This window comes from Nanorana parkeri, unplaced genomic scaffold, assembly GCF_000935625.1.
Source record: "Nanorana parkeri isolate BGI_ZX_2015 unplaced genomic scaffold, ASM93562v1 scaffold16, whole genome shotgun sequence".
NCBI classification, from domain to species: domain Eukaryota; kingdom Metazoa; phylum Chordata; class Amphibia; order Anura; family Dicroglossidae; genus Nanorana; species Nanorana parkeri.
The window spans coordinates 3,511,026-3,525,118 of NW_017306284.1; the positions used below are offsets into that span (position 1 = coordinate 3,511,026).

At 39.9% G+C, this 14,093-nt stretch overlaps 1 protein-coding gene across 1 annotated transcript in view; it reads left to right on the plus strand.

The window, feature by feature from the left end:
- The window catches only part of RIMS2 (regulating synaptic membrane exocytosis 2), a 532,133-nt gene that overhangs the window by 329,339 nt on the left and 188,701 nt on the right, over positions 1-14,093 (plus strand). Inside the window, exons 10-12 of the mRNA XM_018559015.1 lie at positions 8,088-8,211; positions 10,379-10,425; positions 12,174-12,286. Of these exons, the coding sequence (XP_018414517.1) occupies positions 8,088-8,211; positions 10,379-10,425; positions 12,174-12,286 (284 nt within the window). The remainder of the gene's footprint in view (positions 1-8,087; positions 8,212-10,378; positions 10,426-12,173; positions 12,287-14,093) is intronic.

Below are 14,093 nucleotides of genomic sequence, written 5' to 3' on the forward strand. Positions count from 1 at the left end.
ATCTTGTTTGCCAAGTGTCTGATGATGGGGCTTCCTGCTATAATGATTTAATTATGACCTATACATGATGGCATAATCATGGCAGTCCTGGAGGTTTTAGCACATTGAAAAGTTAGATACATCCTAAAATGTTAACATGTGTGTAAACCCTAACAATCAACTTCTTCTATTTGCTCCCTTTGGGTCCGTTAAATATACCATTGGAAGCATTTTTTTATATCTGTTTGAGAAGTGCAAAAAAATATTATCTAGTAGATTGTAAGCTTCCACGAGCTGGGCCCTTCTAACCCTATTGTTCTGAAACTGTATTGTAAATTGTATTGTAACTGTACTGTCTCCACTGGCGCTATATAAATCCTGTATACCGTATATACTCGAGTATAAGCCGACTTGAATATAAGCCGAGGTACCTAATTTTACCACAAAAAACTGGGAAAAAATATTGACTCGAGTATAAGCCGACTTGAATATAAGCCGAGGTACCTAATTTTACCACAAAAAACTGGGAAAAAATATTGACTCGAGTATAAGCCGACTTGAATATAAGCCGAGGTACCTAATTTTACCACAAAAAACTGGGAAAAAATATTGACTCGAGTATAAGCCGACTTGAATATAAGCCGAGGTACCTAATTTTACCACAAAAAACTGGGAAAAAATATTGACTCGAGTATAAGCCGACTTGAATATAAGCCGAGGTACCTAATTTTACCACAAAAAACTGGGAAAAAATATTGACTCGAGTATAAGCCGACTTGAATATAAGCCGAGGTACCTAATTTTACCACAAAAAACTGGGAAAAAATATTGACTCGAGTATAAGCCGACTTGAATATAAGCCGAGGTACCTAATTTTACCACAAAAAACTGGGAAAAAATATTGACTCGAGTATAAGCCGACTTGAATATAAGCCGAGGTACCTAATTTTACCACAAAAAACTGGGAAAAAATATTGACTCGAGTATAAGCCGACTTGAATATAAGCCGAGGTACCTAATTTTACCACAAAAAACTGGGAAAAAATATTGACTCGAGTATAAGCCGACTTGAATATAAGCCGAGGTACCTAATTTTACCACAAAAAACTGGGAAAAAATATTGACTCGAGTATAAGCCGACTTGAATATAAGCCGAGGTACCTAATTTTACCACAAAAAACTGGGAAAAAATATTGACTCGAGTATAAGCCGACTTGAATATAAGCCGAGGTACCTAATTTTACCACAAAAAACTGGGAAAAAATATTGACTCGAGTATAAGCCGAGTTTTTCAGCCCATTTTTTGTGCTGAAAAATGCCCCCCTCGGCTTATACTCGAGTCAATATTTTTTCCCAGTTTTTTGTGGTAAAATTAGGTACCTCGGCTTATATTCAAGTCGGCTTATACTCGAGTATATACGGTAATAATAATAATTATCAGTTCACACAGGACTTAAGAGCTAAGTGCATTTCTGGCAGATCAACAGGTAGTTTTCTGTACTTGCAAGGTCTTAGGCCTCGTTCACACACAACGCAAGCAAAATTGTATATTGCGTATATACGAGCGTCTATGCGTGCACTATATGCAATCCCAGAATGCATCACTCGTAATGGAATTTTGAATGTGATGTACGCATGTACGCACGTATAAACACGCGTATATGCGCATAAATACGCTGCCCGGACGCATCTATGTTCCATTCTGTTTTTGCGCATATATACGCTATGCAAATATACGGCTCCATACGCGGCTGTGTGTATGGAGCCATTTATTTGCATATGGTACAATATATAGTGTATACGTGCGTATATGTGCGGCAGTGTGAATGAGGCCTTACAAGGGATACATGTGGGGAAATGTGCATGTTTTGCAGAGAAATAATGTACATATACTGTATATTTTTTGCTTTGACATACATTTTAAAAGCTAATTTGCAATTATTTAACCCACGTGGCTGTTTTGCCTTAATCACACCTTATTCAAGACACCAAACGCTATATGTTAGGCAAACAAACCATCCTTTCATCACAGCCATGCTATTTTCTGAAATTTCTCTCTCTTATGCTCTATTGTTTGTAGGGGAGGCTGAGCTGAATTCAGAGAGTATATGAGCCAAGGACACATTGGCCTACTTTTTCACAGGCTCAGTTTCAGAGCCATTCAGATACAGGAATACCAACAACTATAAGAGTCTAGGTACCGAGACAGAAGAATAGGACCACAGTTAGAACCATTTAACGGCACTCAGTGCCCATTGAGTGAGATAGGTACACTTTCACATTTGTTTTGGTTATCCTTTGAACCTAGACCCCCTGATCTAAATTAACCCCTGCCCCACAACCGAGATGTACACTTACCTGAATCCCATGACCACAGCCCGCCATAATCCTCACTTGCCGCAAACAAAATCTTATTTCTCTTGGCCTTGCTTTAGCAGTTGAACCCCATGGATTTCTATAAGATAGTTTCCTAAACATATCCTGCCTCAGGATTTCGCCCCATAGAAATCTATGGGAATCAAACAAACAGGCATAGCCAACAGAAAGATATGCACAAAGGATAGGAGCACTTTCTGGGAAATTGCCTCTTTTACTTAGCTAAATCATCAGACATGTGATGTTCAGGTCCCGAGGCTTCTCTTCTTGCATGCACAGTGGGAGGGGTCCTGTTTCCAGTGTCCATGTTACTAACTGCGTGAAATGGACACCTACTGTTGGCTATCCACTGCCACCATTCTCACAGGAGCCTTGGTCCTCTCAGGATCCAGAAGAGTGTCTGCAGACAATAACGTCAGCACGAGGTGATGGTTGGAGAATGGCTGGTGTGAGCATCTGCATTGCTAAATTACCAGTCCCCTGTGCCCAGTAACAAGGCATATATACAGTAGAGTAAAACACTGATTCATTAAAAAAATGCGAGAGGGGTAAGAGCTGGCCAATAAGGATGCATTCTCTTTGTTAATTGAAGTAAACAAAAGTGTCAAATAACTTAAAAAAAAAGAAAAACTTGGAGCACTTAATTTACAGTAAGATAATAGTAAGTCATTGGCTAGATATGTTTCTTGTCAGTAAGGTGTTGGATTATACTCCAGGAATCTCATATACTGTAATTAGTAAACTGGAAACAGATGTATCAGGACATGACTGTTGTGCTGTGGATCAGGTCACTAAAGAGCCACTCACGTCATTGCTGCATGTGGCGCCAGTCTCGGGAGGTCTGTGGTGTCTTGAGTTGAGGGTTGAAATGAACATACGTCAGTATAAATAAATCACATTAGTGCCCTTTACTGGTATTATGTCAGTTTCAAACATTGTAGATTCTACATCTGCAGTAATGATTTATGTTGCTAATTTACTTTACAATTCTAATGGTAAGGTGCTACACGGCTTAATATAGCCACTGGCTCTCCGTGGGCCTTGTGTATGGAAGGATAGTAGGATAAAATTGTTGATGCCATAGGAATGGCTGGATGTTTCAGACTAATTTTTTTTACCTTGTCTCAAACATTTGCTCGGGAATTTCAAATGTTTATTTTAAAGGTTATAGAGGCTGGATCTCGGTGGCGTTGGTTAGGTCTGCGCATGGCGGGCTACGGTGGCTGTGGGCTGCGTCCGTGGTGCGCGGCCCCGTTTGTTCTCTGGCGGGTTCAGCAGAGAGAGAGGTCAGAAATAGGTGTAAGAGGTCTCTGCTGTTACTTCCCAATGTTGTCCCTGAGTCGGTGGGTTGCGGCTAGGGGCCAGTGGTTTAAGGGGGTAAGCAGAGATCTTCGGTGGTTGAGTAAGTGGTGCCTGCGCAGACCTCACGCCAAAGAATAGGTTACAGAGAAATTGTTGTTTATGGTGATAATTAATGTTTGAACGGAAATTATATATTTAAAGATATTTTATAATAAACGGCTGCTACAGCCATTTTATATCCAACCTGGTGTGGTCCATTATTTAAGGTGGGCATGGGTCATGGAGGGGTTAAGGGTTGTAGTCAGCAGTGGGTGGTTGGGTCATAGGACGGCTGTGCCTTACCCTGTTAAGCAAAAGGTATCCACAAGTCTCCCTTCCACCACGAATCCAAATTCATAAGGGGAAATAAAGGGTTTATTCCTAATTATAATAGTGTAAGTTATTATGTTATGACCCTAGGCCACATGTGTAACTAAAACTTCTGGTCTCCTTGTTTTGTTTTTTTTTTCTTCTTGCATGAGAAATATGCTGTCATAAGAGTTAGCAACTCGGCTGGGACATTTCCACTCACAGGAATGTGTACTATATCCTGCTTTATGTTTTCATTTACTCATTTATTTGCTGATTCCAACGTGTGTTTATTAAGGCTGCACTTTTGCTAATTCTTTGGTAATATTGAATACTTATTCTTTTTTGAATGTCCATTTTTTTTTGGTACCAAATATGTGCGTTATCTAACATTGATTGTATTACCTGTCATTTTTTTACTGTATGTGTTAGGGATGTGCCGATATATATCGGCTACCGAAACATATCGGCTGAAAATGGCAATTTTGTCAAATGCCGAAAGTTCAATTGTTCTGCTGAAATAGCAGTGCATCTCTCCTTTCTCTCCTTCCCGCTGGGCACTGCTCTGTGTCCCAGCGGGGAGGAGAGAAACTATCACAGGAGGCCGAGCGCTGCGGGAAGAGAGCGCTGTGAGTGGCCGGTGTCTCTCCTCCCAGCACAGCACAGCGCAGCCTCTTGTTACAGATCAGAAGAGCGGCAGTGTGGGCGGAGACAGCCAGCACTGTCACAGGAGCTCGGCCGGCGGTACGGGGGAGGAGTCAGCTGTCAGATAGAGATCTCCTCCCCGCACCGCTCGCTCAGCCTCCTGTGACAACGTGTCAGAATGGAGAGCGGCTACAAGCAGTCAGTGATTGCTGAGTGTTTGTAAATAATTGAGGACATAGTATGTTTACTGTGTCCTCAATTATGAATGAATGGGAAGTGATCTACATCACTTCCTGTTCATTCATGATTGCAGATGTAGTAAACATACTATGTCCACAAGTTATGAATGAACAGGAACACTCAGTACAGAGGCTTCCTGTTCATATATAACAGGGGCTGCAGAAAAAGAGATTGAGGATTCTGAAAAAGTTAGAAAAAAACATTTTCAGTTTCGGACCAACATTTGTTTTCATTTCAGTTTCGTTTCGGTTTTAAAATTTTAATTTTTTTTTCATTAGATTGTGTTCATGAATGAACTTGATTTAACTATAAAAATTCTGGGTTACAGCACAGATATAGCCTAATAATATAGAGGCATCCTTTCCTAACATTATATTGCTGTTTAGAGCTTATTAGCCATGCGCATTTTAGTGTATGTGAACAATGGCCTCTATGGAATAGAGCTTTGCGACCAACAAGAAAGTATAACCAGACATTTGTATGGTGAGGTGGGCTTAAAAAGCAAGGTTTTTTTTTGTTTTTTTGTTCCTTTAAGAACACCTTAAAAACCTAGTTGTTCCTTAAACGATCTGTGCTCCCAAAAGTAGTGTTTCAGTTTATAGATACAGACTATTTAGATAAAAGCAAAACTCCGCCTTTAAAACCTGCCATTCTCTTTAGTGCTTAGCTTCTCTTTGACGCTGTTCCCCCACATACTAGTTGCTCTGCGATTCAGCACTGCTCGTCTTCCTGGTTGAATGATGCCCAGCATCATTCAACCCATTACCTGTGAGCCCAGGTCAACGGTGGGTCAACATGTTGGCCTGGGTTCATAGACCTCTTGGACAGAAGATCACTCACAGTGAGTGAGATAATGTGTACTGCACTATCCTGTAGTAAGGCCCATCTACCTCCACTGTTGGAGAAGAGGAAGGACTCTTGACTTCATGTGACAAGCCTGAAAACTGCTGGAATAAAGATATGTATAGTAAAGTGAGTTTAAAGGAGAACTATGGGGTAAGTCTTTTTCCCCATAGTTCTCCTAAGGGTCACGGGAGTACACAAACTAGCGTCCTCCCGTCACCCAACGCTCAGTATACTGAGACCGCCACAGCCGGGACGGATCCCGACATTACTGTCGAGATCCACCCAGCTGCGTGAGTGACAGCTGGCTCTCCCTATCTAGAGGCAGAGCCAGCTGTACCCTCCCCCGTCCGCTCCTCCGCTCAGCACTGGAGGATCGGTTAGGGGAGGGGGGAATCCCTGCAGGGAGCCGTGACTTGGTATGAGGTTGAGTGAAAATCACTCACCTCATAGTTCTCCTTTAAGAAAAAATGATGTGTGGTGGAAGGGAGGCTTTAGGGAAGTGGAAGACGTGGGAATTTTATAACCTAGAAAACCGAATCACCCTTTGGTCCCTGATCCTTCATAGGGAGTGCAGCAGGAAGATCTCCTTGCCACTTACCTTATTTCCCAAAGATCTTCCCATCCACCCCTGTGTTCCCTCTACTCCATTACTTTTTTAAAAATAGGAAAAAATAAATAAACAAAAATGGGCTCAAGAGATATTAACCTTTTAGGGTAGTTCACCTCCTTATCTTCTTTCAAAAACTAAAATATATTTTTTGGATGGGTATTATACTGACAATTGTTAAAAGTGCTCCAGTTTGTGTATCACATTTTTGGGTGGATATTATACTGACAACTGTTAGAAGTGTTCCAGATTGTTATTTAGTGTTTGTAATCACCAGCCTTTGATGTGACCCCTGGGGCCTCTCTATGCTCCTTTAACTAGCTCTTCCTGAAGCATTGTGCAGAAGCTCCTGTCATATGAATAAGGTTGCTGTATGATGGAACACAGTAGTCAGTAGCATTTTGCTTAGGCTAGATGTAATAAAAATGCAATAAGATTCCAAACTGCATCCATGACCATTTTCTGTTTCGACCTTAGAGAAAATTGTCTTTTTGGTACACATTTTTACACACTATGCCAAGGAGTTTAACATACATGACTTACAGTCTTCATTATATGGCAAGGGGTTGAAAGAGATATCTATTTATATATAATTGTGGAACATAAAATCATCAAATTAGAAACTAATTACTTAATGTCAATACTAATTTTTACTGAATAAAATAGTAATCAGCGTTGCAACAGTGCACAGTTCAACGTCTAGAAAACATAAACAAATTGGAGAAAGAATAAACAAGATAATTGGCAGGCAAGTACTTGGATAAAGTGAGAAGGATAGACAAAGCTGATGGCTGAGAATGAAATAGGTTTAGAGGAGGAATGAAGAAGACAACTGATGAGTGATTGAGGATTGGAGGTGGTTAAAAAAGGATAAACAAGGACAGTGAATGAGATTTGGACTGATGGGTTACTGAGGATTGAAGGAAGTTTGAGGAAAATATTGAAGGACACTGACATTTGGAGAAGGAACAGATGAGTAACTGGGGATTGGAGGAGGTTTGAGGAGGACAAATTATAAGTGACTGAGGTTCAGAGGCGTAAAACGGGAGTTAGGTGATAGACGGGTGACTGACAGACATATGGAGGAATGAGAAGGATGTTTGATAATGGATGACTAATGTTTAAAAGAAGTGTAAGACAGTCAGAAGAAAGGATTGCTGACACGTGATTCGAGCTTGGAAGAAGAGTAAGAAGGATTCAACAGGAAGTTGGCTTACATGTTAGCAAGGTTTGAAGAATAGAGGAGGATGTATAAGAAACACAACTCACAAGTGTCTGAGGTTTTCTGAAGTAGCTGTGAGGCAAGAGAGAGGTTGTATGGAAAAAGGAAGACAAAGGTTTGTTAATAGAGTGAGAGACATGTCTAAAATGAACACTGTAAAGGATTATGTGCCACATCTCTCTATATTTGATTTATACCTGAATGATTTTGTATATAGGTTTGGAAATCCATCTAACAAAAAATAAAATGTTCATGAACTGTTCAGGATAATTAGGGTAAATGTAATTGCCAAGCACCAGGTGTTTTAAGTGTTTGGGACACGGCTGTAGAATAAAATGTTAATATTATGCAAAAATACATATTTAACAGTTTTCAGACTCGGCACTTGTTTAATTCAGGTGGAATAAAGACAAACTAATCTTCTAAAAGGAAAGAGACCATTTCTGCTGTAATCTGAATATATTTTGACTGTTCTTTGTAAAACTTTCTGTATTTAGTAACCTCTGCATTTCTGTTCTTCAGGTGATGAAGTATTAGAGTGGAATGGGCAGATATTACAAGGCGCAACATTTGAAGAAGTTTACAATATTATTCTGGAGTCCAAACCAGAGGCACAAGTAGAATTAGTGGTCTCCAGACCCATAGGGTAAGTATGCCTAGTTTTCACACCACCAATAAATGGTTGGAAGGATCATTAACAGAATCATCCATATTTTATATGGCAAAAGAACAATGTGGGTAGTGAAGTAACCCATAACATCCAAATAGCACTAATCACAGGTTATTTCTACCTTTCTAAACTGAAAAGTACACTGACACCCATACATGTGGTCAGCTAGTTGCAAAACAATACAGAGAGTCTCAAATAAGTGTTACTTTATGCTTAATTTAAAGCTGAAGTCCAGCCCCTTCAAGTATACCTAAAGCCAAGACGTTTAGTTTTGGATAGACTAGGAAAGGGGTTAAAACCTGGTTTTTGTGTCCCAATGGGGAACGTACCCGTCATTTTCTGTCCCATAGACATTCGAAGCAAGAGAATATATTTCCAAAGCAAAGCAAGTCCTCTCTTAGGCATTTGTAACTGCATTGAAAAATGTCCACTTGACTACTTAACATTTTAGATTTTCCCTGACTTTCAGTTAAGGTGGGAATGGTTGCAGGACAAAAAAGGCTAAATTTCACCAGCAGAGTTCCAGACAACAGAAATTGCTTGACAAGGTTGATCACCCTTTCTAACTTTATCCAAAACTAAATTTTTTTTTCATATTACATACACTATAAATTTGCATTATGAGCATTCATCAGTCTTTCCAAAACTGCACAGCTATTTGTAACCAGCTAGTGAGGTCAGGGGTAGTTTGTTTTAAAGATTTTACTGTTTCTTGGCCACAAGGGCACTTTAATGGATATCTTTACTTTCTTGTTATATATAATGATGACCTTTTCTGATCATGTTAGTTGCCTCTCTTATTTTTATTATGTCCAATATATCTGCATTTTTTACATCTCAGCAAGTCAAATCTCCAAATTAGCATTATAGCCACTTCAAGAGCCTGTATGTACCATTAGAGAACATAACAGGCGTTAATTATTTACCAAGTTCTTTTCCTGCCTTGCTTCACAGTATCGCTTTTACCAGAATAGCCGGATCATTCTTAACCTTTCTGCATGTGCTCACTATGAAGATGGTGAGAAGGTCTTTATTAAGTGTTGGCAAGGGCTTGTATCTGTCCTTATATGACTCCAGCCTGAACCATCACATCACATCCTAATGTTATGCTGATCTTTGTGGGATAAAACTGGCTGGAGGAATATCATATTCAGACTAGTCAGCTAGTATGGGGCAGATGACTGTATGCTGTTTTGGAATCCTTCTGCAATAGGCTGTGTGTGGTCCTAAAGACCATATATTTCTCCATGTGTAAGTGTACATGCATGTTTCTAAGTGCATATAGGAATTTGAACTACGGACTATGGGGTTACTTTACTGAAGGCAAATAGGCTGTTCACTTTGCAAGGGAATTTTCACTTTGAAAAATAATTTTACATTAGCTCAGCCTTTCTTAAGCCGGGTGCCATGGCATCCTGGGGAGGGGAGGGGCTTCTGGTATTGCCAGAGGTGCCTTCAAATTTTTACACAGTATTGTGCATGTCCATGGTGCAAGTAAGCTGGCCACCAACACAATGGAAATGCATGAATACAGACATACTCTCCCTCCCACATTACGCCATGCTGCTGCAACCTCACTGTGATGATGACTATAAGGAAGGACTCTGATGTGAAGGGGACTTCTGATATGAAAGAGGGGGACTCTGATGTGAAGTGGGGAACTCCACATCAGTTTGACTGAATGTGGCAAAAGTTCACTTTGCAAAGTATACTCAATCATAAGTAAGGAAAATAAAAAAAGACATATGTGAAGGCTCTCATTCATCCAGGTCATGGTATATCTGTAAAGAGTAAGTCAAGGCAACTGGACCTGCTGTATTTTTCTTGAACGTCTTCAAGAAAAATACAGCAAATCCAGTTGCCTTGACTTATTCTGTACAGATAAAAAAAGACTGTATTTTTGCTTGCACGTGACTGGATGATGGAAGTCAGCAGAGCTTCACCTTGTTCACTGAGCTAGAGTAAAATGCCCTTGCAAAGTGAACAGCCTATTTGTGTTTAGTAAATCAGCCCCTATGTGTTCCTCCTGAACTTGAAAATCAGTCTTTTTTTATAGGAAAATTAAGTTTGATTTGATATTATTTTTAGTTATGACTGTGCATATGTCAGAATATATCAACAAAGTTTTACCATTCTGTTTCAGAGATATTCCCAGGATACCCGATAGCACACACGCCCCGCAAGATTCCAGTAAGTCACATGCTGTGTTTATTTGTATGCTAACATTTACTTTCCTGTGTGAATCACATGTTCACATTGATATTGGTCAGTGATTCTGATGATGTTGCTGTCCCTCAAATGTTTCTTCAACTGGAGACATCTGAGATTAAAAACAACCTAATCACCTAGATGTGTCTGCATATAGCTGGAGCAGCCTCCCAATTCTTCCTTTCATGGCTGAATCCCAGCCGGTTTAAGCAGGCAAATCTCAAGACACTTCTAGGTAGTGTCAGAGCTTGCCACTAAGCTACCAAACATTCCTGTTGGTCCTTCACTATGATAAGTAACTCACTAGCCAGTAGTAATGTCCAGGAAGCAGGCAACTCTAGATGCCTGTATTATGTTCCTCCTGCAGTTTTCTTTTAGATGACAGATTGTCTTTAAGTAAGGGATCCAGTTGCTTAAGAACAACTTTTATAATAGGGCATAAATGCAAAAAGCTGTGGGAAAAATCTCAACACTGAAGTCTCCAGGGTACATGAGATGTAGTGGGCGAATCTGCCCATCCATGCCTACCCAAAAATAAAATATTATATTCAGTTGAAGTAGGGCCTTTGAAGGGAACTTGTTGTCTAGATAAGCTGAACATATTTCGTGCTTTGAACCAACTTTCCTGGGAACACAGCCTATTGATCATGTGACACGTCCATTGTAATTATTTCTTTAGAGCAGTTATTTGTTGCTTGTGAGTTGATGGGTTTGATTTATCCCAGCTCTAGGCTCAGTGCACACCATGACTTTGCTTACTTATTTAGGTCAATAGTCAGGTAATGAAGGAGCAGACCTTGTTTAGATCAGCAAGCACGTTGGCATTTAATAAGTAGGTTGACAGCTAGTGGTTTGTTTTGTTCTGTATTTTAAAGAATACTTTACAGGTAAGAGGAAGTAGAATGAAGAGTACTGCACAATATAGTATTGTTAAAATTGTAGAGTTTTGAAGTTTCAAAGCCATTCCTGTACTCTTTGCTGCTTGAGACAGCTCTGGAAAATCAGCACTGCACTTGAGATACTGACGCAAGTACTGTTTCCTTAGGATCTGTAGTGGGTAGGCAATAACCAAGATGGATTATAAGGATAGCAAATTAGGTTTACAAGTTTCTTATGATGGAAAATTGCCCTCTATATAAGTAGCTTAAAGGGTCAGTTCACTTGACATTGGCATCTCGGTTAGAATTATGGTGCTAATGTTCAAATTTTTGGATTATTCTATTACTTGTGAACACCAGTCCTGAGATCATCTCATCAAATTTCCTGGCTCAGCCTTTTTTTGGACTCTTGTAGCCCCTTTTACTCCAGATCAGTTCTGCTCCTTCTGATGCATTCTCTTTGTAGAATGACTATACCTTTTATAACGTTATCCTTTAAGTTACCCTTTCCCCCAGCAATCCCGCAAAGTATTTTACTCACCTCTCCACATTCTTATCTGGTCCACATTGTACATCTCATGCTGCAAAATCTCCCTGCCAATACTTTACTTCTCTGCATACACAGACAATCCCATTAGTTTAATTCCTATGGAGAGGCCATCTATTATATAAAAAGAACTGGACAAAGTGCACGCATTTCTGGACTATTAGATAAGGAGTTGGTATACTGTTGGATAAAACATTTTTACTTTCCTGACAGGTTGGCAAATACTGAAATTGTTTTTTTATGGGTTGTGTGTTGTTCTGACTATTTTACTTTTCGAAACTAACTTTAGCTGTTTATGTCAATAGGTTCTAGTTCATTTGAGTCCCAGAAAATGGACCGTCCCTCCATATCTGTTACTTCCCCCATGAGCCCTGGAATGTTGCGTGACGCTCCCCAGTTCCTGTCTGGACAACTCTCAGTACGTACAAGTATTCTTTGATTTTGCAGTCTCCAGCCTTTTCTTTGAAACTGTTCCAAAGCCTTTTTGTACACACATAAGGCAACAGAGCGGTGGTAAAAATGTGGTAACCCGCAGCAGCCAATCAGAAGTTTTCATTTCACTGATGTGCCTTCAGTAATCTGAAATGTGGTTGCTCTGGATCACTGCACTTTGCACATCATCACCATTCTTTCACTTAGCTAGTTAACTTAATTGCAACGTGCACGGATATTAGATACACGTTTTCCTATTTGTGTGATTGCTGGATTACACCTCATAGGTGTGACTGTTATCAAAGTTTTAGGTCCTGTTCTATTATGTTTTGCACCTTTATTGTGACTTATCTAAATATATCAAAGAACAAAATTACAAGTGACACTAAATAAACAGAAAACATCTGTTCAGTATAGCATTATTGTATTGAGACAAAGAACAACTATTGTTGAATTATATTTCAGCGTTGTAAAATAAGTACAGTAACCTATGGCAGCCAGTTACATATTTGAGGTTGAATAAAGACATTAGTCCATCAAGTCCAACCTAGACATTAGTCCATCAAGTCTGACCTGTAGTCAGATCAGTTAACAGATGATTTGTGGTTGGTTACACCAAGGGTACTCCTGCTGTAGTGAAACTACAAATTATGTATTTGCTGACTTTTAGATTCTTGAAATGCCTTGTGGGACGTGTAGTTCCACCATAGCTGGAGTGCTGAGGTTTCCTCCCCCTGGGTTACAGCAGTGCTTTAGCAGATAAACCCATCTTCTGCCACCCCATTCCCCTTTCTGAATTCTAGAGAATCTATGATTAAATTAAAGACAATTTCACCCACTGCTAAAAAATCTGTAATTAGTGTAGAATACATATCAGTGTGCAACATTGGTTGGTTCCAGAACAGATTTCAATTAAAGATTCATGTTTTTTTTTGCTCTGCAGCTGTCCCGACACCTTTGTCTTATTTAATCAAAGTATGCGGTCTGATAACAACCCCACCCTTCCATTTTCTCTGTGCAATGAAGTCCGAATTTGTGGGCGGAGTTGTGACTGCGGCAAACTTGAGGGACGCTGTAGACCGTTGACAGAATATATATTACAATATAAAACAATGGTGTGTTCATGATAACAACTAACTGAATTATTGAAATAACTGAACATTGAAATAAGAGTAGAATTATGCTTTAAGTAAAGTTTCATAATTTGATTGGCCTAATGTTTCATTTAGGCTTTGTGACTGATACTGAGGCAATTTGTGTACTTGTCTCTGTGTCTGTAGCAATTCAGTGTATCTGCAATTGCTATTCAAATTTGCAGTGTCATATAGGTCATATAAATGTTTCAATAAAAGTGTCAATTTAACATTATTATTATTATTATTAGGGCCACACCGATACTAGTATCAGTATCGGTGTCGATACAGAGTATTTGGGCGAGTACTCATACTCGCCCAAATGCTCCCGATGCCTATCCCAATACCAGAACTTCTAGTATCAGAAAGCCGGGTGGCAAGTCATTACATGTTGCCCACCTTTCTGATTGGCCGGGAAGCCGGAACCATGCTTCCTCCTCACCAGGGAGCATAGAGCCTTTTCCCCGCACAATCAGGAAGTCAGGCGGCATGTATTGACTCGACCCCCAGCTTCCTGATTGGTCGCGAAGCTGGCCAACTAAAAAGCCAGGCGGCGAGTCATTACCCGACCCCCGGCTTCCTGATTGGCCAGAAAGCCGGCTCCATGCTTCCTTGTCACCTGGTGACATGGTAGCATGGAGCCTTTTTCCTGGCCAATCA